Source organism: Ostrea edulis, chromosome 5 (assembly GCF_947568905.1).
Source record: "Ostrea edulis chromosome 5, xbOstEdul1.1, whole genome shotgun sequence".
Classification (NCBI taxonomy): Eukaryota; Metazoa; Mollusca; class Bivalvia; order Ostreida; family Ostreidae; genus Ostrea; species Ostrea edulis.
The window spans coordinates 70,128,283-70,155,483 of record NC_079168.1 but is presented as its reverse complement, the minus strand read 5'-3'; the positions used below and the strand labels follow the sequence as shown (position 1 = coordinate 70,155,483).

The 27,201-nt window shown below is 34.2% G+C and overlaps 2 protein-coding genes across 7 annotated transcripts in view; one reads left to right on the top strand and one right to left on the bottom strand.

Moving 5' to 3' along the window:
- Nucleotides 1-15: 15 nt before the first annotated feature.
- Nucleotides 16-10,597, top strand: LOC125650119 (protein lin-52 homolog). Its single transcript, XM_048878093.2, has 6 exons — nt 16-116; nt 3,649-3,717; nt 4,156-4,190; nt 6,440-6,512; nt 8,728-8,811; nt 10,420-10,597. Exons 1-6 carry the CDS (start codon nt 92-94, stop codon nt 10,470-10,472), a joined length of 339 nt encoding a protein of 112 aa, XP_048734050.1. The 5' UTR covers nt 16-91; the 3' UTR covers nt 10,473-10,597.
- A 2,056-nt stretch (nt 10,598-12,653) lies between these two features.
- The window catches only part of LOC125650140 (dual specificity tyrosine-phosphorylation-regulated kinase mbk-1-like), an 81,617-nt gene continuing 67,069 nt past the window's right edge, over nt 12,654-27,201 (bottom strand). For all 6 annotated transcript variants that reach the window (XM_048878136.2, XM_048878135.2, XM_048878137.2 and 3 more), the window contains 4 exons: nt 22,805-22,904; nt 21,000-21,083; nt 16,331-16,426; nt 12,654-14,954 (listed from right to left, as the gene is read on the bottom strand). In XM_048878136.2, the coding sequence (XP_048734093.2) occupies nt 12,934-14,954; nt 16,331-16,426; nt 21,000-21,083; nt 22,805-22,904 (2,301 nt within the window). In that variant the 3' untranslated portion in view covers nt 12,654-12,933. The remainder of the gene's footprint in view (nt 14,955-16,330; nt 16,427-20,999; nt 21,084-22,804; nt 22,905-27,201) is intronic.

Below are 27,201 nucleotides of genomic sequence, written 5' to 3'. Positions count from 1 at the left end.
TTATGATTATTTTTCGCAATCAATGAATATATGCAAACTAATTAAACCCTTAATTCGAAACTGATACTAGCAGATACTAGCAGTGTCAACAATGTCGAACTCTACTTCCAGTGCGGGTAATTTGTTTGTGCATTTTGTTATGTTCGGCCAAATTATTCTTTTTGTTCATCCTACAAGTTGCACCTAAACATTTTAATATGGAATTAAGTAATGAAAGTATTAGTTTGATTGCTAAATGAAATCGAATTGGGTACATGTACAGTCATTTACATGATTTAGGGTTCCGCGTTTCACGATACTGATACTCCGGAGTATAGGAGGCAGGAGCCAGTTCTTTTGGTTTTGAAACGTGGGTAGGGGATATAAAGTGAGATTATGACAGAGTAATGAAAAATCGTATTTTCCTTTTATGTCAATACTTGTATTTCATATTGGTGTAGTTATAAATTATGACCCTAAATTACATGTAATCTATACATACTGGTGCACAAAACATGCCCTAAGCAGGTGCCCTTTCTCGCTTTGATTTTCTCTCATTTGGGCTAATCCACACCACTTCCACACCATCACAGTACTGAGCGAGGGGATTTAGACCCGGTGCACAATCAAGAACTCTGTCCGCCCTCCTTAAAAATCTGCCTTTCACATGTGGTGGACAGTGTAAGAGGGAACTTCTGCCTCGTTTGTGAGCTAGCTTTTTTAGTGATGTGGTAGAGTCATCTGTCTTTTTATCACACATTTCATAAAGCAACGGCTAGCGTGATCAGCACTTGGCTGGGTGACAGCTACATGTTACAAATTGGTGGCCAGTGTGGGGGATTCTGGTATTTGGTGGGCCTTCTTCAGGTAGAGTCTCTTCGGAGCTCTGGGTATACAGATGTGGTTTCGTCCGGGGATGACGGGTGGTTGTCGTCGGTAACGGTGGATGCTGTTGTTGAAGAAGTACCAAGCATTCAGAGAGAACTCATGCTAAGCTTCGGGACGAAGCTTCCCTGGACTGGGGTGGGAGCGTCGGGGCAGTATAATAGGGAACTTCTACTGCCTCAGTAGTGAGCTAGCTTTTCTGGTGATGTGGTAGAGTCTCTCACTTGATCATGCAAGTTAAGCAACAGTGAGCGTGATCAACACTTGGCTGGGTGACCACTACACGTTACATATATATATATGGGGCTATCCACATTCCCTCCCAGCTACAGACCTTTTGCTGGATCATACCAATCGGAACTCCTCGAATGTCTCACGCACTCGACATAGATCTCGGATGTAATACGGTGGCATCCATGAGTGAATAATTTGATGCATTGCCAATTGGCACTCAATCAAATTCACTCATGGATGCCACCGTATTACATCCGAGATCTATGTCGAGTGCACGAGACATTCGAGGAGTTCTGATTGTGGATCATACATGTTTTCACCAGAATTTCTTCAGCAACTGACCATGAGTCTTAGTTTAGTATTTGCACCCATCTATATGCTAGGAATCATGGTGACACCTACATGTTGCATATCAACATTTTCGTTAAGCACTCAACTACATTTGACATGTATCTTAAAATTATTGTATACATTTTTACACATGTAATACCACTTAAATATACATGTACGGGGTATTTCCATTCTTAAAGAAAGTTGACCAGGCCTATAGTGCGAAACTGTCCCCTACTACCATAACTCTGCAATATGGACAAACACAATGTTTCTCATTAAATTGATATATAATTTTTCATGACATTTCACATACAGTTCACTTCTACTAAATATCTTTGTGTATATTACCACATATGTCTGTTATTCTCAGAGTTAGCCTACAGTAAGGATAGTACTGTAGCAAAGAAGGGAGAAAAAACTTTGAAACAATCGGGGTGAAAAGTAGGTCAAATAGTGTCCTGGAATTTTTCTCATTATGGATACAGATATTGCACTGAAATTTTGTCATCACTGTCCAACGGGTATATGATGTACCGGTTGCAGTACTCTTGTTGTTATAAAAGTAAAAGAAGCCCAATTTAGGCCTTTATTCGATAATCTTACTAGGAAGAAGTAGTGGTTTAATATTTGTCAGAAATAGCACAAGTGGAATAGGGTTATGTCCAATAGAAGTTCTGAACTCTGTAGAAAATATTATGAAAGAAAAAAAGAAAATCCATTCAAGGATGATAGACCTTGTTGGGTTTGGTGCTTTGAATAATGGAATGGATAAGTAGGATGATGGAATGGATAAGTAGGATGAAGTCCTTATGTATACATAGACCTTCACTATCTTAAAGCTGTATGGATAAAACATTATTTATTTCATCTACTTCCATTTAAGGTATTAAATTCCACCCTTCTAGAATTATAGATTTAGTCTTATATTTCAATGTTGATTTTTCAAATAATACATCTTGTAACAAATAAAAATGATAAAATAATTATGTTGCGGTATTAATAAAAAATTTATCAATTGGCACACATATGTACATGTACCTGTTATGCAATTTTCCTTAAGCAGCATGATCAATATTTCACAAAAACGGGTTAAAATGTTATGATAGTATTCATAATAATTTCATGAAACTGGTTGTTTTTTTTAAATATACAAAATATTTGTGAAAAATAAAGGAAATCTATTGCATAATGGACTTAACAAAGGAGTCAATGAAAACAGAGTTATTGCCCTTGGATTCAATATTTTCAAACACATATAATTGATTATTTATATATTATTTAGAATTTTGAAATATTTTATGGTTAACAAGATATTTTACAATAACTATTGAAAAAGACTCCAACAAAATTTATGTTCCTGTCATCTTAATAAACCATTGACTGTGATGACATCACAGGAGAGTGGAAGTACTTTAATATTCATAAATTGATTATTAGATGACAGTGTATGATTATTTGTATGTATGATACTGACTTTGAATTTTTATTTCCCTAGATTTATGAACCACATTGCTAATTTACAACGGAAGAGAGATATAAATAACATTTAAAGCTGAAAAATGACTATTTTAATACATGTACAGATTTTGTACAATTTTTTAAATTCTCTTATATCACAGTATTTATGTTTTCATTGAAATAAAACCCCACAATGTTTATTTTAGAAAATATTTTTTTGCAATTCTAATAAGAGGACAACATTTTACAATCAAGTAATTTTATAACCATTATTTTGTTGTTGTTTTTGTTTTTGGTTGCTATGAATGCTTTTTTCTGCATGATCAGCCATTAATGTAAAATAAACAAGAATATGCACCAAGTAAATAATATTCTTTAAGTGTTGGAAATTGTGGGTTAAATAATACTTTGACCATTTTGTTTATTTAAATGTTGATCATTCTCTGTTTTTACCTGAATATAAAGTGCTTCGAATACCTGGAAGTGACCTGCAATACATAAAATATATATAGAATAATAATAAAAATAGACATAACACCTGTCAAGGTCGCTTTATTGATAATAAAGATGGATTTGCTTTGTATTGTAAATTTATTACTCAAAGAACCCACTTTCCATTGGTACCAAACAAGTTAACATGAACTTCTAATTATATCATTTGCAGTTAAAATGTTAGATTCGGAATATCTTCAATGATTGTGCTACTTTTCATATTGCAATATTATCAGTTTCTTACTGGATTTATTTTATATTTTACAGATGGTGAAGACGACCTTTTAAGCTTTGAGAAGTTAGACAGATCTTCACCAGACCTCTGGCCAGAACAAAGTATGTTTTTTTTTTAGTCATTGAAAATAAAATGAAATGATGTACCATGCACTGCATTTTGAGGTACCCACAGGGTTAATTGTGTGATAAAAATCAAGATAAGCAAATAGAACTGGGTGTACATGGTTTATAGAAAGTCTTAATATTGACTGGTGTTCAAAAGACTTGGAATTTCATGGGATATCATTAGAAAGTGCTTTTTTTTTTAGATTGAAATTTTATGCATTATTGAGTATGTAGAATTCATAGACTATGTTTTTGTGGATATTGGGTATGAAAAACTTATAGAAAGTCTTAGAAAAGTAATTAAATAGAAAGTTTGTACAAACCATTGGATATCTAAACTGCATGTGTAACCACATGAATATATAGCTTATAATGTTACAACATGTATTTGCTTTGCCCAGAGAATTGAGATGTTTTCAAATTTATTTGCAGTTCCAGGTGTCTCAGAGTTTGCTTCACTTAAGAGTGTGAGTATTCAATATTAATGTTGTGTTAAATTGTAACAACTGATAATTATAAGTATCACACACCATGATAATGTACTGTATATTTCATTTTTGAAAATACATGAAAACATGAACTGTGGTGCTTTACTCTGGCATACTTCATGAAGCACGTTAGTTGTAAAGTATGCTCACAGGAAGCATTGCCGTTCATACCCCCAATGTATATTAAAAAAAGAAAATATTTTATAATTTACATTCTACTTCCATTTCTGTTGGGATATTCACAGCCATTAAAGGGACTGATTCATGATTTTCCCCCAAATTTTGTTTTTAACTTAAAATGATCAAAATCTACAAACTAATATGTTTAGAAGGTTTCACAAAAAAAATTATGGTTATCCATCATGACAGAAGCTCATTATAGAAAGTTTATTATTTGTTTGAGGTGTGTCATTGTTTACGAAGTTTTCAAAATAAATGGATATTGATCCAAGTTATTATATTATATCACATCTCAAGTATACTTGAGGTATAATGTGTCATATAAGGTAGGTAAATACTATTAGAAATTTCTGTCAATCAAAGGTTTTTTTCATTTAAATAACTTTAGCAACTCATAAACTAACTAAAAAGCCCATATAAGACATACCTTTGCAGGTTTATTTTTATACTATGTGCTACAGAGCACATATACCCCCAAATGCAAAAGCCAAATTCTAACACAAGAATGCATCATCTCATGTTTTATTACAAATATGCACCAAAGCACATCATATTAAGCTATAATATATAAAATCCAATAGCTATTCATTTACTGAGAGAATTTTTAAAGATATTCAATTGAATACATACACAATTGCTGTTTAATCTGCTCACATCCTTCAGAAAAAAATCACAGAATATCGCAGTTTTGAAAAATTCTCAAAATCTAAATTGTTTACATGCCAGTTTTTCTTTAAAAATATTTAGAATTATATCTAAGGTTAACAAAAAAACATATTTTACCATAGTTGACCAGAGATATTTTGCAAAATGGTCTCTTGAATATGTAAACCCCCATTTTTAAATTTAAGTTTTACAATTATTCTTTGCACACTTTGAAAATAGTAAATTGTAACAGCAAATACAGTCTTAAAATCAAGATTAACAGAATATGACAATATATATATATATGTAAAACATACTGAAAATTTTGTCCTACCAGACAATTAGAACACAAGGAGTGGGGGGGGGGGGGGGGGGTGCACCCCCACCCCTTCCTTTTTCTCACTATTTTTTTGGTGTGTGTGTGTTATTCTTTTTTTGTTTGGCTATCAATCATATAATACATAAAAATACATACATGCTATTTCATACTTATAGAAAAAATAAATGTTAGTAGTGTAACATATATGTAGATTCTAGCAACTACAGCTCATGTACAAATAATTTTGTTTCTTGAAAGTACTTGTGAAGAAGAGTTCAAATATTCAACAACTTTGCTGATGATTTTCTGAGGATTTATAATTCTGGGTTTCTTTGAACCAAACACACTCCCTAAAATTCAGTGTGAATTCCACTGTGAGGATCACGCCTATGTATGATTTCTAACTTGTTCAGGCTTAGATTGCAAACTATGAGCCTTTTAAGCCTATCAATGTAGATATTACATTGCTTTGTACCATTGGAGCTAGTGAGGACTTCACACTATAATAATTAATGGTAAATATATCTAAGATTCACATTTGAATGCTAAATTTGACTCGTACAGTTCTCGTAAACTACAAACATCAAACAAAGAAGTTATAACTGGAACTTTCTAGTCGGTGTTTAAAACCAGATACGTAAAAGCACAGACTTTCCTTAAAAGTTTAAATTTGTGATTGTATAAAATGAAGATGCTTTAAATTACAAATTAAAGTTTCACTGGTTTGTTTGTTAACATAAAAAGACTTGAGTCTTTGTTTACATAACACAAAATCAAAGCTAAAATATTGCTCTTATCCTTGCATTCAGACGGTCCAAATTTTGGTTGTCAACATTAAATGAGTTATATTTTTAATTTTTAACATAAAAAATGAAAAATATTTCTTTCGAAAAACGTGAACCGGTCCCTTTAAAATAGTCGTACTATATTTATAAAGATTCATATACATGTTGTTCACATAAAGAAATGGTTATCATTACAGGTAGAGATATCAAAGGTAAAATCAGTGGACATGTAAATATATATTATTGCGTACAAGTGTATTTAGTACAGTTGTTTATAGATTAATTGAATTATATTGTAGCCTCTCTCCAGACCAGGAACGTCTCCTAAATGGATGGCTGAACTAGAGAATGAAGATATTGGGCTACTACAAGGTAACTTATACTATATATACACATACACTTCAACTTTGGTATCTTCAACAGTCAACACTGATATCTTGAATACCATAGATATGTGGAAATGCATTGGAAGTCCCAACATTTTTTGGTCAACACTGATATCTTGAATACCATAGATATGTGGAAATGCATTGGAAGTCCCAACATTTTTTGGTCAACACTGATATCTTGAATACCATAGATATGTGGAAATGCATTGGAAGTCCCAACATTTTTTGGTCAACACTGATATCTTGAATACCATAGATATGTGGAAATGCATTGGAAGTCCCAACATTTTTTGGTCAACACTGATATCTTGAATACCATAGATATGTGGAAATGCATTGGAAGTCCCAACATTTTTTGGTCAACACTGATATCTTGAATACCATAGATATGTGGAAATGCATTGGAAGTCCCAACATTTTTTGGTCAACACTGATATCTTGAATACCATAGATATGTGGAAATGCATTGGAAGTCCCAACATTTTTTGAGTGCATTTTAACCTCAATATCTCTAACCTTTGGTCATTTTGAAGGTTTTTCTCAGCCCCATGAAGCCCAAGATAATGAGGTTTTGAGTGTATTTTATAAATTGTATGCATACATGTGATCAAGTTTTGAACAGCATCAGTAAGATTGAAAATCTTGCTAGTGGTTCTCCCCTTTTATATTTCATTTGCCACATGCCCACAGCCTTAACGTGAAAATCTGTTGGTTTTTGTTGTGATAAGCATCAAATGTAATGTATTGTTCAAGAACTGTGAACATTTCTAAATCACTGGCAGTCCAGAACTGTACAAAACCTACAAATATCACCAGTGGACGAGAACTGCACAGGAAATCTTCAGTGCATGCGACTTTTGTACAAACACCTTTATTTTGTGTTTATTCATTTCTTATTTACATTGTCGCTGATTGCATCTGTCCTTGACATTTTGTCATTGTACTGATTATTCATGAGTTTCATCATTATCTTATGAAATTCACAGCTCATTAGGTTTTAAAATTGCACAGTACTGACTGTAATGATTTTTCCTAGTTATTTGGTTTATTCTCCTCAATATGTAATTAAAGTCATTACTTTAATTGCCATTTGACAAACATATGCAAGATTATGATCTCCTGCCGGAGGATTTTTCCAAGGACCTCAATCTGTGAGTCTTCCAGACGATGTGTGAGAAATGTCATGTATGCGTATAAATGTGTGAAACATTACTGTGAACGTTGCCATCTAGAGACTTGCTGAATTTGTCTACAAGCTGACTACATCACAGCTGACGATCTGTCATTAAAGTGACAGCTGCAAACACATCAATTGCTGAGCTTTGCAATATTACAGTGAACTTTGTAAAGGTTGTACATATAAAATAAATGGAATTAAGCTGTTTTTACTCTTTCTTTTTTTATGTTTATTAGATATCAATAGACCTTCATCTTGAATAATCAGTTTGTATGGTACTTAAAACAAGTTGTTAATGCAATGAGAGAGAGAGAGAGTCCATACAATTAGTATGTATATTTCCAATGTTTGTGTCATCGCTATCTTAACCAATTGTAATGATAGTCATTTCCTTATGAATGCAATGTAGATGTGAACCATGTTCATATGAATCTTGATAAATATAGTATTTCTAATTTAATGGTTTGGAGATCCAACAAAAATGAAAGTATAAATTATAAATATAAGAAAAATAGACTTCATTTTTGAAAATACCCGAGGGTATGAACTGCAACACTTCACGCCGGTATCAATTTTCATGAAGCACTTACACGCTTCATGAAGTATGCTGGCATCACAGTTCACACCCTCATGTATTTACTGGAAGGAAATTTATATTTTGATTGAGTTGCATAAAATTTCCAGCAGTCAAGATCAATGACTGATTAGTAGTTGTGTAATAAAGCAAGTCCCTGGATTGCTACATTTGCATGGCACTAAGTTCTCAGACTGCTCTTTATTAATTAAGTTAACATCAGAAAAACATTTAGCTGGGTTTTTGGGCGGGACCCAAATCTGGGCCATTAATTTTCATTGGATAAAATTTTGATGAACTCTTTATTTCATTTATTCAATGCATAAGAACTGGCTATACGTTATTTCAAACATAGCTTCTCATAACAACTTTGATATAAACAATGTACTATATTTGCATGTCTTTAAACAAGAAAAAATAGCACTTGGACTCTTTTATTTTCGACAGAGTTTGGTAGTCTGACAACATCGCAGTTGATGGAGAAAATCAAGGGATTACAAAACCTAGCTTATCAGTTAGGGCTAGATGAAGGTACCTATGTAAAGTTTTGGTATTTTTTGCCCTCATATTGAAGATCAGATTGTTTTTGTGCTGTTTGTTTATAGATCTTTTTATCAATCTGAAACTTTAACACCATGCTCATAACTTTTTAGTGGCGAGTGAAAGGGCTCGCATATTGCATGTGTGCATTCTTTGTGACAAAACCATTTTTGGTACCAATATTATTGACCTTGTGGTTTGACTTTAAAGAAAAGGCAAACATCTCTCCTGAGCATTTTATGGTAGGGCAATATTTTGTATATAGATTCCTTATGACAAGACCTTTCATTGGGTTCTTTGTTGCCACAGGGGGCATGGTGTTTCAAACACAACATTTCACAATGAACGTCTGTGAGGTCTTTGTTATTCAGAGGGTTTGAATCATGTACATTTCTATTACACCCTTGAACACAATTTAGACACAGTTCAATTTATAAGTAAATGAATATTTAATTTCTTTCATTAACTTTCTAGCAAAGCTTTGACAAATTTGACCTCATTGTTTTGTTGAATGGCTTCGCTAGCCAAGGCTTTTCAGTCCACTAGGCTCCCCGTGGCTAGTGAATATGGGAGTACTCTGGATTCCTAAATATACACAAAGAATTTATTATCACTTATATTAATGAGAAAAACCACTCGTGAAATAAGATTACTTGTTTTCATATTTTTGAAGATTGCTGATATACATGTCGAAACTCTTGATCACAGTCTACTCACTAAGTCATGATCTTGTGATTTCACTTCTACGAGTTCAAGGTCAATGTTACTGTTTTAAAAATGAAGATCTTTATGGATGACACAAAACAGACTCCTTAATCCATTGCAACCTAACTAGAACATATAGTTTCATATCAAAAGAGGAAGGTCAAGATGTCAGGGGTTGTTACCATAGCATTCAAGGTCATTGCTTTTTTGTGATTTCTAGATAATAACACAAAAACCTTGCATCTAGTGGAAACAGACACATCTTTACAAGAAGGTTGCTTTGGGGTCACAGCATTTTAGTGTAAGGTTGTTGTTATGAAACGTGGTCAGAAAGTGAAATTAAAAATCCTGTCATGTTGTGTTAAGAGTAACCACATCCTAGGTCAGTGTTGCCGAGATAATTTTATTTTAACTCATTAGTATGAATGTCCACAGAGCTTTTGTCAAGACCCCATTGTTGGCACTAATGTCACGCTTTCAGGGGAAAACTTTTAACCTTGGCTTTTTCTTCTGAACCAAGGATAGGACTTTTGATATTTAATATATAGACTCCTTATTGTGACCTAGTGACCTTTAGCCTGACATACATTATAAAAACTTGTATAACTTCTGAACTTAGGGGGATAGGGCTTTAAAATTTTACAGATTCCTCATGACCAGGTCCTTGGTTTGGTACCAAGACCTTTGACCTTTACCCTCACAGACATTTCAATAACTTCAACCTTGACCAGGCCTCTCTTTTGGTACCAAGATGCATTAGAAATTGTTGCTCTACTGTGAATTACACTTGCAGTTCACAAGTGGTATTTTTCGACACCTTTGCATGTTCTATACGACGGAGGACATACTACATGGTACCGTTTCTAGTTTGGAATGTTTGCTTTTACATTTCAGCACGAGAGATGACTAGAGGGAAATTTTTGAACATCTTACAGAAGAAGTTTTGATTTTCTCATAAGACAATGTATTATAGTTATGTTTTATTGTAACAGAAGAGTTAAAATTATAAATTTTATCTTCAGATGTTATTCATTTTAATGTGCAATAGAATAAATATTGACTGTATATTAAAGTATGGTGTAATGTTTTGTTTTCTAGAATTCTCATACATCTTCAATAAATGTTATTATTACAGTACCTGAACAACATGTACACACACTGTATACAGTTGACATTTTGAAATCATCTCAAGAACCACAAGGCCAATTTCAACTAAACTTGGCACAAAGCATCCTTTGGTAAATGGGATTGAAATTTGTTACATTTGAAAACCCATGCCCCTTTCCAATAAGATTAATGTAGTGTGTTATAGAAATCATCTTCAGAACTACTTCCCCCCCAAGAAGCTGCAACTTGCATAGAATGTACCTTACAATATTAAAATTCAATTGAACAAGGTCACAATTTTTTAATTAAATGCAAGTATCCTCTTTAAGTGTAGATTCAAGTTCACATCATCGTTCCCAAGGTCAAATTGGAACTATAGTTGGTGTTCCAAGATTCACATAAATTTTCTTCTCAAGAACCACTAAGATATGTCAAGATTATTACTATTGGATACCCACATCTTATGCAGGTCCTTAAATATTTCTAAGGGTAAAAGACAATTTACCATGCACTAAATATACTTGCATACACTGGACCAGGATTACCAATCTTACCAGAATTCTACTACAACTTGGTAGGCTCAACTCTCTACATAGCAGATATTACATGTACTATCATACTGTAATTTTACTATAAGGAGGAATACTACCCCAGAGAAATCTGACATGGATGGAAAGTGAAGGATATGTTTAATAATGAAATTGGAAAAGTTTCAAATTTACCTTATTTAGTTTTAAAAATCCAACCCAATTTTCTTTATAGTAGAAAGTAATCTGAAAAATATTAAAACCCTGCTATGTTTGACCCATGAACAACAGATCTGTACTTGTAAACCCAAATATAGTGATCTAAAATGGTCATTTCGTTTCAATTTCGTTTTATAATATATTTCTTCGATATATCTCTTTTCTAAATGACATGTATTTTAAAAATTTTATCCGTAGATCTAAAATATTAACAAAAGTTTTCAATTTTCATAAATATTTTTTTTCTAAAAAAATTAAAACTTTATATCTGAATCTTTTAGACATGCTCAGATTTATTAGATATTCGTATTGTGCACCTAATCAGTGAAATATGGACTCGAGAATCTCTTATTTGCAAACAAAACACCTTTTTATCATTCTGGGAAAAATCTCAAAAAATTCATATAAAATAATTGAGAGTTTGTATCACTCTTTCGATGGTGAAATACTTCATAAGAAGTGTTTTAACGAACCATTAAATAAAATTTTATTGTAATGAGCTACCTTAAAGTTACAAACAAGAAATGTTTGTTAAACATATATGCCCCCCCCCCCCCCCCCCCCATGCTAAATTGAAAAGGGTTATACACATGCATCATTTAAGTTATTGTAGTTCCAAACCAATTCAAAATGTCCAGAGTGGAATTATGTTACCTAAAACTCAACAGGGGTCATCTATACCAAGTCTGATATCGATCAAGCAAATGATATTTAAAATATAGGAGACAATACATTATCATGTTTGACCCTTGACCATATGAACCCAGATTTCTACTCCTTGTGATGTACCAAGTTTGTTGTCTGTCAAGCAAGGGGTTCTCAAGAAATTGAGTAGACAGTATCTTCCTATGTCCAGAGATATTATTATGATAAAGTGAATGGTTCTCAAGGTATTGAGCCAACAACATGTGGTCTACCGACCAACAGGTGCAAAGCAATAATGCCCCTCTTTTTTGAAGGGGGCATAAAAATAAAAAATATGCCATAATCCTCGATCTCGGTAGCACTATATCAAACAATGACCTAATATTTTGTTCTATGCTGAAAGGATATAAATAATGAAAGGTGAAGATAACGAACAGTGATCAATCTCATAACTCTTATAAGCAATACAAAGTAGATAGTTGGGCAAACATGGACCCCTGGACACACCAGAGGTGGGATCAGGTGCCTAGGAGGAGTAAGCATCCTCTGTTGACCGGTGTAGTAGAAACAATCCACTTGGTAGATGTGAATTATGATCATTCCTCTGAGGGTGAAGTCATGAGGTGAAACTCTAGGATACTGATACTTTTATTAAAGCAATTAGAAATGTATTCCATACACGGCTTATTATACCATGAAATAAATTAGATCATTGAAATTAATTAGATCATTTAAATAAATTAGATTATTCATTAACTAGATCATTGAAATGAATTAGATCATTAATTTAGAACATTGAAATAAATTAGATCATCGAAATTAATTAGAGCATTGAAATAAATAGTAATGTTAGATGATTTTCTGAACGAAGAAATTAAATTTAATTTCTGAGTGGTCCAGGCATTTTTCATTACATATTCTGTGTCCAGTTGTAACTCTTTTCACTATTCTTCCGATCAACAGGAGAAAAATCCAGTGAAAACTTTCGTCTCTTCTGAATTGGCTTGCCAGCACTAAAACTTTCTCGACCGAGTCCTAATATGTTGTCCTCTTCAAGTTGGTGAAGCAAGTTATCCCGAGAATCTGATAAACAATCATCACCGACAGAACGTACTCGGTTTTTCACACTTGGTGATATCTGCTGTTCCTTATATTGGAATGGGTCATTTGCATCATTTTTGAGCACCTTTCTACCTTGCTGAGTGGAAACAAAATCTCTCTCTCCGGTGCATGTTGCTAATGTGTCCTTTTTTCTTTTCTTTTTCATCTTGAGAGCATTTGAAAACATCAGCCTTTTCTTGGGAACATTTTCCCTGCTAACTCTTTGGAGCTTTCTTTCTGATGTCAGCTCTTCCACCCTCACCTCATTTCTGTCTTTGTTGCCTGTGATTTTCACAGGTTGTGATCGAGGTCTTTCATCATTTATAATGTATTGTGGGGAATTTGCTTTCATAAGCTCTTTTACTTTATAGAGATCTTTTCTACTCCTGCTCCTAGATTCAACTCCTGTACCACTATATGATGAAGTCCTAGCTTCTCCGCCCACATTTCTATTTCTTTTGTCAGCCTCTCCTCCCACATTTCTATTTCTTTTGTCAGCCTCTCCGCCCACATTTCTATTTTTTTTGTCAGCTTCTCTGCTATTTTTATTTCTTTTGTCTGCTTCTCTGCCATCATTTATATTTCTTTTGTCAATCTGAAGTTGTCTTTGATCAGTGGGAAAATGCTTTGACAAATCATCGTCACTTTGACCCTCAAGACTGCTACCATCACTTTCAGGTTTGGAAACAGAAATCCAGTTTTTGTTGCCACCTGCTGGAAGGACTGTAAATTTACAATATCTTGGACTGTTGCATCCTGCAAGAGTCATTTCCCTTTCCCCTCCAACTTGCTGCTGATTTTTCCCACCAAGAGACTCTGACGATAGTTTTCGAACCTCGGAGGCATCTGATGATAATGGGCTGCCGTGTATTCTACTGAATCCCAAGTGATTCGGGGTGAATTCAGAGCAATTTGGCGATGCCTTCATCTGAGACTCTCTGTTTTTCAAATTCGGAGCAGGGGTTGGTTTTGTTTCCTCAGAGCAGAAATCTGTTACCTCACAAGACTGAACTGTTCTGGATTGTAAATCATTACGCTGAGCACTACGAAATGTTTGATGCTGCTTATCAGACCATGAAGTCTTGTTTGAACTAAATTTGGAAGGGAATGTATCACCACCGGTCACTTTGAATTTTTGTGAACTTGGGAGAATGGATTCCAAATCATTTTCAATTTTGTTAACAGAGCCAATTTTTTCTATCTCACTGGTTAAAGACCGGGATCGAGAATATTTTGTACTTTGTGTGTGAGTATAGGAGTCAGAAATCCGCCTTCTTTTTAACTCTAGACTGTCTGTATCATCCTTGTATCTCTGATTCATATCTTCCTCCACCATTTCCTGAACTTCCTGGATCTCGTGCATTAATTCTTGTAAACGCTTTGCGTTACTGCTTTTCCTGCTACTCTCCTTCACACCCTCCGACATTTCTCTCATTTCATCCAGCGATTTGCTATGTCTTTGCCGAGTTCTCTTTTGATTAAACTGAGAATGGTCATTTTCATTTTTGGGGGAGAAATGTAGATTAAATTTTTTGTCACTTGAAAAATTAAATGGAGGAATTTTCACTGGCCTTTGCATTTTTGAAACACAGTTTGTTTTTCTGTCATCATGATCTGGTAGGGAATAATATCTCCTAGATACTCGTGGGGAACCTGCACTACAAAAAGTGGATCTATAAGGATCACTTATTTTCACTTCATTTGTTTTAACATTTTCACTTTCTGGAGACTTGATGAATTTCACTTTTTGTAAAAGATCTGGTTTCAGCTGTTCCATATCCAGAGGTGCCAAATTCAATGCTGGTTTTTTACCTAGATTAGGATTACCCACTACAAAAGGAAAATACGATATAATGAGACATCATGGAAAATTCAAAAGCAACTAGGGTATCACAAGAAGTTCATGATAAAAGTAAAACACAATAAACTTGAGTCGCACGTTGATGATGGTTCAATGTATGTCAAACTCTTAATGGATGTTATCAGTTATTTATGATCTACAGTGATATTACAGCCAACACTTAAATTTTGCCAATGACATTAACCTTGATTCAAGGCCACATCATATCACCTGACATTAACCTTGATTCAAGGCCACATCATATCATCTGACATTAACCTTGATTCAAGGCCACATCATATCATCTGACATTAACCTTGATTCAAGGCCACATCACATCATCTGGTCAAATAACAAACAAGAACTTCTACTCTTACTCCATAATAAAGTTATGGCCTGAAAAAGACTAATTAGTGACCTTGGCAAACTGACATTGACCCAAGGTGATGACATAAAAGTATGAACTTCTATTGTCCCCCATAATTAAGTTATGGTACAAAGAAATGCTTTAAACTCTGGTTCAGAGTTATGATACATTGCCTGCTAGTAGTGTTAATGGCAGGTATCATTGTCTAACGTCACTTTATTACAAAGCTATGGCCTAAAAGATATTTCTAACATTTCTACTGATGACCTTGGCCAAAGGTTCCTGGTTTAAAGTGATGACAAAGTGTGTGGTCAAAAACAATCATTGTTTGAAGTATGACCTTATATTACAAACATATGGCCCAAACATTTACTTTTTTTTAGCAATGACCTTGACTTTCGTCAAATGACCTTGGTTCAGGATCAAAACAATATATGTTTATAAACAATCCTTGTTCTCAGTATGACTGTCTATTGTCTCTGTACCACAAAGTTTTAGCCCAGAACAAGAGGTACTGTGAGCAATGCTCACTAAGAATACCCCCCCCCCCCCCCCCACCCAAAGGGTGTTGTTAATAGGTATAAATTAACTCTGTTCTGAGTGTAGAAAAGAAAGGGCATGACACAACCTGATTCCAGTATACCCCCCCCCCCCCCCCCCCCCACCACCACTTTGTTGCGGGAGGTGTAAAAATAATTCTCGCATTTTTCTACCCACATTTTTAAAATAAACATATTCTTATCCATGTTCATCCATTTGTCACATATCCTTCTCATTAAGGCTTCCCTAGCATTCTAAAAGGTAGCAAAACATTTCTTGCACATCTTGTAGATATGCAATAGATTCTGAATATCCATTCATCCAGGGGGTTCTACTAAGTGTCTAAAAGGATCAAATTCCAATGAATGCTTGACATTGGAACGCCTTCTGTCCATAGAAGCTATCAGCCAATTTTTATAATATTGATTGGCCCAGTGTAGCATCTGAGAATCCATCTACCTTGCATAGTATGTGTTGACGACATTAGGAAAGCAATAGGCAGTTCAGAGGCCAGAAAAGGATGCTGGGCAGCTTTAAGTGGAGTCAGTCTATCAGCTGAAACAGAGAGACATATAAATTACTGAAAATTAGCATTACTAATACCAACAGTCTATTACTGACACCAATAGTCATTTACTGATACCAATAGTGTATTACTGATACCAATAGTGTATTACTGATACCAATAGTCTATTACTGATACCAACAGTGTATTAATGATACCAAAAGACTATTACTGATACCAATAGTGTATTACTGATACCAATAGTCTATTACTGATACCAATAGTGTATTACTGATACCAACAGTCTATTACTGATACCAACAGTGTATTACTGATACCAATAGCGTATTACTGATACCAATAGTGTATTACTGATACCAATAGTGTATTACTGATACCAATAGTCATTTACTGATACCAACAGTGTATTACTGATACCAATAGCGTATTACTGATACCAATAGTGTATTACTGATACCAATAGTCATTTACTGATACCAATAGTGTATTACTGATACCAATAGTCTATTACTGATACCAACAGCGTATTACTGATACCAATAGCGTATTACTGATACCAACAGTGTATTACTGATACCAATAGTGTATTACTGATACCAACAGTGTATTACTGATACCAATAGTGTATTACTGATACCAACAGTGTATTACTGATACCAACAATGTATTACTGATACCAATAGTGTATTACTGATACCAATAGTCTATTACTGATACCAACAGTGTATTACTGATACCAATAGCGTATTACTGATACCAATAGTCTGATACCAATAGTGTATTACTGATACCAACAGTCTATTACTGATACCAACAGTGTATTACTGATACCAATAGCGTATTACTGATACCAATAGTGTATTACTGATACCAACAATGTATTACTGATACCAATAGTGTATTACTGATACCAACAGTGTATTACTGATACCAATAGTGTATTACTGATACCAATAGTCTATTACTGATACCAATAGCGTATTACTGATACCAATAGTCTGATACCAATAGTGTATTACTGATACCAATAGTCTATTACTGATACCAACAGTGTATTACTGATACCAATGGTCTGATACCAATAGTGTATTACTGATACCAATAGTCTATTACTGATACCAATAGCGTATTACTGATACCAATAGTCTGATACCAATAGTGTATTACTGATACCAATAGTGTATTACTGATACCAACAGTGTATTACTGATACCAATAGCGTATTACTGATACCAATAGTGTATTACTGATACCAACAGTGTATTACTGATACCAACAGTGTATTACTGATACCAATAGTGTATTACTGATACCAACAGTGTATTACTGATATCAATAGTGTATTACTGATACCAACAGTCTATTATTGATACCAACAATGTATTACTGATACCAATAGTGTATTACTGATACCAACAATGTATTACTGATACCAATAGTGTATTACTGATACCAATAGTCTATTACTGATACCAACAGTCTATTACTGATACCAATAGTGTATTACTGATACCAACAGTCTATTACTGATACCAATAGTGTATTACTAATACAAATAGTGTATTACTGATACCAACAGTCTATTACTGAAACCAATAGTGTATTACTGATACCAACAGTGTATTACTGATACCAACAGTCTTACTGATACCAACAGTGTATTACTGATACCAACAGTGTATTACTGATACCAATAGACTATTACTGATACCAATAGTGTATTACTGATACCAACAGTCTATTACTGATACCAATAGTGTATTACTGATACCAATAGTGTATTACTGATACCAATAGTGTATTACTGATACCAACAGTCTATTACCACTACCACTATTCAGTAGCTGACACCAATAGTCATTTTATTACCGATACGAACAGTCAGTCTTTTACTGAATGTCACTAATCATTGATCTATTACTAATACTGATAATGAGCTTCACACTGTTGACAATATTCTGTCTATCAGCTAGAAGAGATTGACTATTTTGTTACTGTAACCAAGTCTAATCTAACTACAAGTTTAGCTTTTGAAAAAAGCTTAGAGAGTCAGCCACTGGACTTTTATCCCTGTTGGAATGTATTTCAGCATTAGCAAACGTTATTATTTTTTTTATGCTTTTAAATCTAGAATACACCAATGTTTCACTGCAAATGTACATATGAACGTAAAGATAAAACTAATATTACTCAACGAAATAGTTTCAGGGGCGAAGCATCATATACAGGGATCTTATTTACATTTATATGCTTCGCTGCTTAAAACACTGGCAAGAACTGCGAACCAGCTAAAATTGACCAGTTTACTTAAGAACCTACAACACTGCCAGTGCTCGAGCTGGGCTTCGCCATTTTCGCCAATGGCGAATTTTTTTCAAAAATGGCGAAAAAAAATTGAAAGTGGCGAAAATCCCTTTTTGCAATAAATTGTATCTTAAATCCTTTGTCAGTGACGCATTATCGCCTGCTTGTTTATGCAGTCCAACTTTGTTTATTCAGTCAACGCGTGCGACCGGAAATCTCGAGTCGCTCCAGTGCACACAGAGCTGGTCACAGCCTCAGGTAATTTATGGATGCAAAAAAATAGGTGATTATGTAATAAAGTACATCGTACAGCTGTTTACCCTGCTGTGGTCAATTGTTTAACATTTAAAGTCTTATTCATTATCGTGTTATCATCTCCACATTAATGTCAATTCTTAACCAGAGAACGAACCGGTAATTAAATTGGCCGTATTATTGTGTATAATGTATATATGAATACATCAATTGTTTGTTTTTGCGGCCAAACTCGTTGATTACAAGATTTTGATTTTGATGCGTTTGATTTTAGTTCGAAAATTTCATAAACAATTATGCGGTCGGTCACCATTCATATGGACATAGCAATTTCTTTGAAGTTCGGTGCGCAACAGTATAAAAATGCTAATCTCATAAGACTATGCACCCCATTCTATTTTGACACTAAACTTGTAGCTTCTGACTCTAGTCAGTCTAAAATTAAAAAACATAACTATGTTTGGCTTTACAGTCAACCCCACCTGCTCAAACATCTGATTCTGTCCAAATTGCAAAATCTTCCATACAAAAACGGAAATTTAATAGGGTACGGTTGAGATACGACTTTAAATTGGGCTTGATGTTTTGTGACATCTGCATTTCGGGCAATGTACACAATGTTTTCACTGAGGGTTGTAGCATCATGAAGTTTATATTTATATGATTTATTATCTGAATTTTGATTTCCATAATAGAATTTATCAAACAAATCAGCTGAATATGATTAAGTAATGTAACTGATTCAAAATGCTAAAATAAGTGTAATGAATAAAATAATATATAATATGATGGAAATAATTGTAAAGCATGTGATTATTTGTGCCGCGCCACTCGCCGAAAAAGTGGCGAAAGGGAATTCTGGTCCAGTGGGAGCACTGAACACTGTCAGTTTACGTTGAAGGTTTCTATGCAATTACTTTTCCATTTAGTAAAATGTTCTTATTTCTTCTGATATAACAGATATGATTTTGGTGTAAAGAATAAATTTTAATCGTAAAATCAATAAAATGGAATTCTTTAATTCGTAACGAAGTTCTTAGGAATGACATACTTAAAGATTACCTTCAAAGTGGGAACCAGTTTAATTTAAACCAGTTTTGTTTTTTATTGAGCGAGGAAAATAATGTGTCCGTTTTGTAAGACTTTCTTATTTTAACTGAAAATACAGACATCTGTTGTAGACAACATATTTTATATTTGCAAATCAATGCACACAGATCACAGAATTCTTTTTTACTGTTACGAAATGATCAAGAATGACTTACTTCAAGATCACCTCAATGCGCACAATTCCAAAGAGCGCAAGCGCATTTGAAGTTCTTCGTATGATAAAAACAGGTAACAAAGATCAATCTACTAACTGAATAGATCAGCAGTGATATTACACGTACACTTATAATATATATATATTATTACTACAGTAACTTGATCCGAAGAGTTGGATCACGTCGAGTTGACAGGCGCGAATCATCAGATCACATGAGATGCGAAGCGTCGAGTTTGATCTGATGATCCGCGCCTGTCAACGAGACATGATCCAACTCTTCGGATCAAGTTACTGTTACGATAAATTTATTATATACCCTCTTATGCATTTTAAATCTACATTTATAAAATACTAAATGTAATCCAAATTATCAAAAATACAGACATACAATGAAATTATATTTTGTGTACGCAGTTTTGTTTGTGACGCGGTCAATATTATCCACAAATAATGTTGCATTGATGCATTGTGACGGCATCAGTTTCAGAGGATACTGATACGGAATCAGAAAAACCACAGGGTGGTGATCCGGAAAACCAGATCACATGCTGTGAAATCCACAGTATCAAAGAACGATACATTGATGGGTATATAATAAATATATATATACATACATCAATTATCAGAATTCAACCTTAGCTATAATAATTCTAAACACAGTAAGAATTTCAATGCCCTGATGTTTGACTATATCACAGTACTGTATGATAAGCCTCACCTGGACTGTATCTAAGGAGGCCAGAAAGAAAGTCAGGGTATTGTATGATAAACCTCACCTGGACTGTATCTCAGGAGGCCAGAAAGAAAGTCGCGGAACAGATAATCACGACATCCAAGTTTCTTAAACAGCACATCAGAGACTGAAAAAGATCAACAACATTACATCTTCACATGCATCAGACATTGTCATTTGGCTAAAAAAAAAAAAGACACACACACACATCCATTTATCTTCATATATCTCCATGGACTAAAGTTTTGTTAGTGATAAACTTATACCGTTTCCATACGTGCACCACCCTTTCAATTTGACATAAACAAGTTTTAACAAGAGTACCGCAAATGGTACATCATACACCCACTGGACAGTGATGACAAAATTTCAGTACTTTATCTGTATCCATAATGAATACAAGAGTACCGCAAACGGTACAATATACACCCGTCGGACAGTGAAATTGAACCTGGAAGCATATTGTGCACTCTGAATTGATACAACACACATTCTGAATAGAAAAGCCTTAAATCCAATTGGAATGCAAACTCACTCTTACAATTCTTGAGGGAGACATTGTGACCAAATTTCAAAGTTGTATATGCATCCGTTACAGAACAAGAGGCCCAGGCCATGGGCCACATCGCTCACCTGAGTCACCTTGGCTCAAATTTAAAGATTTTTCCTATATATTCGCATGTAAACTTTGATCCTTATATTGGCTCCAACCTATTACCGGGGACCATGATTTTTTTCAAAATTGAATCTGGACTATGTCAGGAAGCTTTCATGTGAATGCACACTTTTCTGGCCTAATGATTTTTCAGAAAAAGATTTTTAATGATTTTCCCTATATACTTGTAATTGATCCCCTATTACGACTCATCTTACCCCCGGGGGCCATGATTTTAACAAACTTGAATCTGCATTATGTCAGGAAGCTTTCATGTAAATCTCAGATTTTCTGGATCAGTAGTTCTTGAGAAGAAGATTTTTAAGGATTTTACCTATATATTTGTATGTAAAACTTTGATCCCCCCTATTGTGGCCCCATCCAACCCCTGGGGGCCATGATTTTAACAAACATGAATCTGCGCTATGTCAGGAAGCTTTCATGTAAATTTCAGCTTTTCTGGCCCAGTGGTTCTTGAGAAGAAGATTTTTTAATGACCCTACCCTATTTTTACCTTTTCTTGATTATCTCCCCTTGGAAGGTGTCAGGAAGCTTTCATGGTAAATTTCAGCTTTTCTGGCCCAGTGGTTCTTGAGAAGAAGATTTTTAAATAACCCCACCCTATTTTTGCATTTTTGTGATTATCTCCCATTTGAAAGGGACATGGCCCTTCATTTGAACAGACTTGAAAGCCCTTCACCCAAGGATGCTTTTGGCCAAGTTTGGTTGAAATTGGCCCAGTGGTTCTGGAGAAGAAGTCGAAAATGTAAAAAGTTTACAGACCGACAACGGACAACAGGCGATCAGAAAAGCTCACTTGAGCTTTCAACTCAGGTGAGCTAAAAAGAAAAATAAGGAATAAATGTCTATGCACGACTACACTGTGATACAAAAATAATGACAGCCTGGAAAGGGGATTCTGCAATTGGTCTTTCTGATTATACAAATTACCCCCTTGATTTCATTGTTTATACAAACCCCTGTTGACCGGTCACACCCACCTTGAGTCCTATATCTTGATCAGGTAAACAGAGTAATCCGTAACCAAAATCAGTATGTAAAGAACAGCCTAACAATTGGTATGAAGCACATCAGACAGCAATCGACCTAGTGATAGGTTGTATACATAATGCTAAACCCACTAAATCAGATCTGTTACTTGTAAAAGTCAATTTTGTTTAATATTTGGTTACCATTTTTCTGTTCACAGACATCAGTGTATCCCTTGAGGTCATCATAAAATTTGCCTTTCTGAAACAAGTCTTTAGGAAAAGGGCCCAACAATCTGGTCATCTGAAAAAGAAAATAGTAGCAAAACCAAAAACATTTACTACATGTGACAGAATGTTGTTTTTTAACATCATTCAAGAGGGCACATGTGAAGTACAAAGAGCTAGAGCCACGAAAGGTCAAAATCGGCCTGTATTTTTATGAAAAATTATCTGAAACTTAACAAATAAATATTGCACTAAATATTGTCAATATACATCGTAGTAAATATATTCATATCAAAATGTTAATTATGTGACATCATAACTGTGCCGTAGATGTCATAACACGTGACGTTTGCACATTTTTCTCTAAAAATGACAAATTTTGGAACTTTGATTCAAAATTTCAGTTTGGCCACATTCAACGAACAAATTAAAAATTCTGACATGGGTAAAGAAATGAAAACTGCACAAATGAATGTTGGATTCAATTTGTTCGATGACAGTGGCCATACGTAAATTTCTTGTTTTAGGTCTTTCACAAACATAATTTATCGAATGATGATAGTTTCTCATTTAAAAAATAGACGTGTCCTTATAAAACATTATAAAATGATAGATTTTCACATAGGATCTCAAAGCATAATTATATCCCAATTATTTTGAAAAGTTTTATGTACATCTATGATCGAGGAATGAAATATAGATTTCGGATGATCATCGTCGAATTATGTGATGACAATAATCAGTTCAACATTGATATTTGGACAGTGTATGTCTTTGCTTTTAGGTCCAATTTATCTCAAATGTTGAATATGCTAATAAAATAATTAAAAGACACCAATTATCTTCTTGTGTTCTTTTATTTCGCCGATACATTGATGTTTAACTGTCACATAAATGTAAACATGAAAGCGCTCTACAATCATAGGGAGATAATTCGATCAACATAGCATTTGTATTGAGCTTATTTTACTACGAGCAATAACGTAAACCATGACGATATTTGGACAATGAGTTGTCTGAATACACAATATTTTTCTGTATAAAACTTTTCGTGGTTGTAATCTTGCTCATATCGAAATTAATTAAATAGTTGTCGTTATAATTTATAAAATCAAAACCGTAAACGGACCGGATTCAGCGGCACGAATTTTTAAAACAACAATTCCTCCAGAATTCCAGAGTTAATAGGTAAGTGATTACAGTTTGTTACCTAAATTTATTATTTAACGACTTGGCTTTATATATAGAAACATATGATCAACATTTCAGTCCCTTTTTGCTCTAGATAGGCCTATACGGTATACTGCGGTACCTAGATTTCGTCTTAGGTTTTAGGAATAGCAATTTGGAGTGTTGGTCAAGAATCACTAGCCCCCATTTTAACTTTTTTTTTTACCAACCTTTAGAAGAAATGCTGCGGAAACGGTGTGAAATAAAATTCTAAAGCCTTTAAACACTCACTCTCTTTAAAAAAAATACCAGATCCGCCACTGTTTTGACAGATCGCCGATGTATACATCTGACATGTAAACAAATGGCTGGGACTGGGCGTCAACATGCCGTGCTCAGTACATGGGCTAGTTTTATGATCATCGAATTATACTTTGATATCTTGAGTAAAGTACAGTATCGTATTTTTCCCATGTTTAATAACCATCCCCCAAATATAACATTTAAAACGAGTTAGTGAACCTAAAGATAGGCCTATAGGATTTCGCAGACGATTGAAGTTCTTGTTACAAGACGAGCCTATTCAGATCTATAACTAAGCCGTGCAGATAAATATAAATATGAAATTAATGTTGTATGTTCGTAGATAATATCAAAATACTTACCTACACCGTAATGTTTATGATACAAAAAAATCTTGTTGAATATTACAGACATATTATATATAAATTGTAGCTTAATAAAGACTTATATATAACTTATCAGTGCAAAAAAGTAAGTCACAGTGGCGCAGTGGTTAACGCACTAGATCTACAAGGGAAGGGTCCGTAGTTCGAATCCTCTGACAACTGTATTTTTTTCCCCAATATATACGAGTAACCAGAAATGTATAAAGTTATTTAAGAAGCAAGAAATCAGTTTTGATTACCACGCAAAATAATCTGTATATTACGAAAAATATGATATTGTTTTCTGTGTATGAAATTGGTTAATTAGTTTTGATTAATGAATTCAAAAGCAGTGGTAGATTTGTTTGGGGATTGCAATCCCCACCCCACCGGTAAAAATTCTTCACCCCCCCCCCTTTTTTACGCGTGACAACTCCTTTCCCTGATTAGTACACAGTACAGTAAATTAAGCTGTACATTTCAGTATGTATATCCGATATAATGTTAAACGCTGAGCTTAATTATAAGTAATCATTATAACATTTTATTACGAAGATGTGTAGAAATGCGTGTAATGTAAAGACAGCTGCTGAACGATATTATAAACCGCGTAAACCATAAAATATAGATAAAGTTGAATATTCGTTTATTTTAGAATGCCTGGAACAGGACCTAAGTATTTTCCATGTGTTTTATGCAACAAAAGAACAAAGCCACGAGAAAGAAGGAAAATAACTAAACCTGAAATTCGCTTTCTACAAAAACACTTTTTTGTCTCTGTCAAACATGAACATGACACATTGTGCAATGCATGTAGACACAAATACTACGCTTCGGACAGAAAATCTACAAATTCTAAATCGGAAGAAGGAGCTGACGACAACTACTGCCCAACATCGAAACGTCCTAGATCTAGTAGTGTACTCACAAGTCCCCCATCTGTCTCGTTGTGTATACCATCTACATCAAAGAGCCACTCGCATTGCTTTTTGTGTAAGCGCCCGGGACCAAAAATGGTCGTGGTCCCACCAAATGCAAGATTTCGGGTATTTTTGAACTGTGAAATTATATATGCGACGAGAGTATTGTCGAGGAATAGCTTACAATTTAATTACTGGACACATTATGCTATTTTATTTTTACACATGTTTAAAAGAATTTGTTCCTACCTACTGTACAATATAGAAGTATTTTAAAAGCATTTTAGTTGAACATATATTAGAAATACGAGGGTTGTCCCAAAATTCCGTGGACTGGACTTTTAACTTTTAAGGTATTGATTTAATTTCATAAAACCTGTTATATATTATCAATTATACCATTGTTGACCAATACCGAAAATTTGCACTTTTATTTACCTTTTTGAGAAAATTAACTATTTACGATAAAGTTGTACTCGGCGACGCAACCTGCGACGTCAACATTTTCTCGCGGTGTTCGCGCGTCTGATCGAGGAAATCCTTCGAACATAAAATCCTTCTTTGATTTTCTTCATTTTTAAAACCCGAAGTACCGAACGTGCACATACTATATGCATTCATGAATTATCCGATAGACTGCAGTGAACAGACGATTTGCTGATTCCCAAAATTTCTTCGATCTCTCGTGCGGTCCGACGTCTTTTTTCCCCGAATAGCGTCATCATTTCGCTGGATATTTGCATCTAACTGTCGCACGATATATCATAATTCATTTAAATATTCCGTCATACTGATAAACATTTTCCAGGTATATAAATGAATATCTAAACAAAATTCCTCTATAAAAATATACTGTCAGAAATAAAATGAACAAAGTGTGGGTTTTTTTCTCCAGCGATTGTAATTTCTTTTCGATTATATTAACCCCCCTCTTTTTTTTACCCTGCGCCGCTTTATGGTTCCCTATAATGAAAAACCTGAATTTTTCCTATTCAATGTCAATTATAAATGTAATATTAATTTTGTTTTTACATATTTTTTATTTAAAACTGTTTGCTCTTCATGTTGTAAAAGTTTAATTTCTCAGTGACGTTAGATTATTGAAAAACGCCGCTTGTCCACGGAATTTTGAGACAACCCTCGTACATGTTTTAATGACGTTAACGTCTGCCGACACAACGTTATACAAAGACAACTTTCCAAGTAACCCTTTCCATCAAAGTAAGCAATATCATGCTATATTTTATTTTTTCATGAAGTACATTGTCATAAGATTCTATTTGGACAATTTCATTAAATTCAAAGAATGGGCCGATTTTGACCTTTCGTGGCTCTAGCTCTTTTTCATGAATGAATTTTATTTTGAATGTAAAAATGAAAGATAAAGATAACGAACAGTGATTAATCTCATAACTCCTATAACCAATACAAAATAGAGAGGTGGGCAAACATGGTCCCCTGGATATACCAGAGGTGGGATCAGGTGCCTAGGAGGAGTAAGCATCCCCTGTCGACCAGTCATTCCAGTTCAAATATGCAGTAATAACATGTTTGCATTGAAAACTGTGGTGATTTAATGTTTACAATGATTATACCTTTCTGAAAAATTTTCTTG

Bases quoted from the DNA above. Each gene is read 5' to 3' on its own strand.
- LOC125650119 (XM_048878093.2), top strand. From the start codon at position 92: ATGTCGAACTCTACTTCCAGTGCGG. The intron at 3,718-4,155 runs GTATGTTTTTTT...ATTTATTTGCAG, and splicing joins AGACCTCTGGCCAGAACAAA to TTCCAGGTGTCTCAGAGTTT. The intron at 4,191-6,439 runs GTGAGTATTCAA...ATTATATTGTAG, and splicing joins AGTTTGCTTCACTTAAGAGT to CCTCTCTCCAGACCAGGAAC.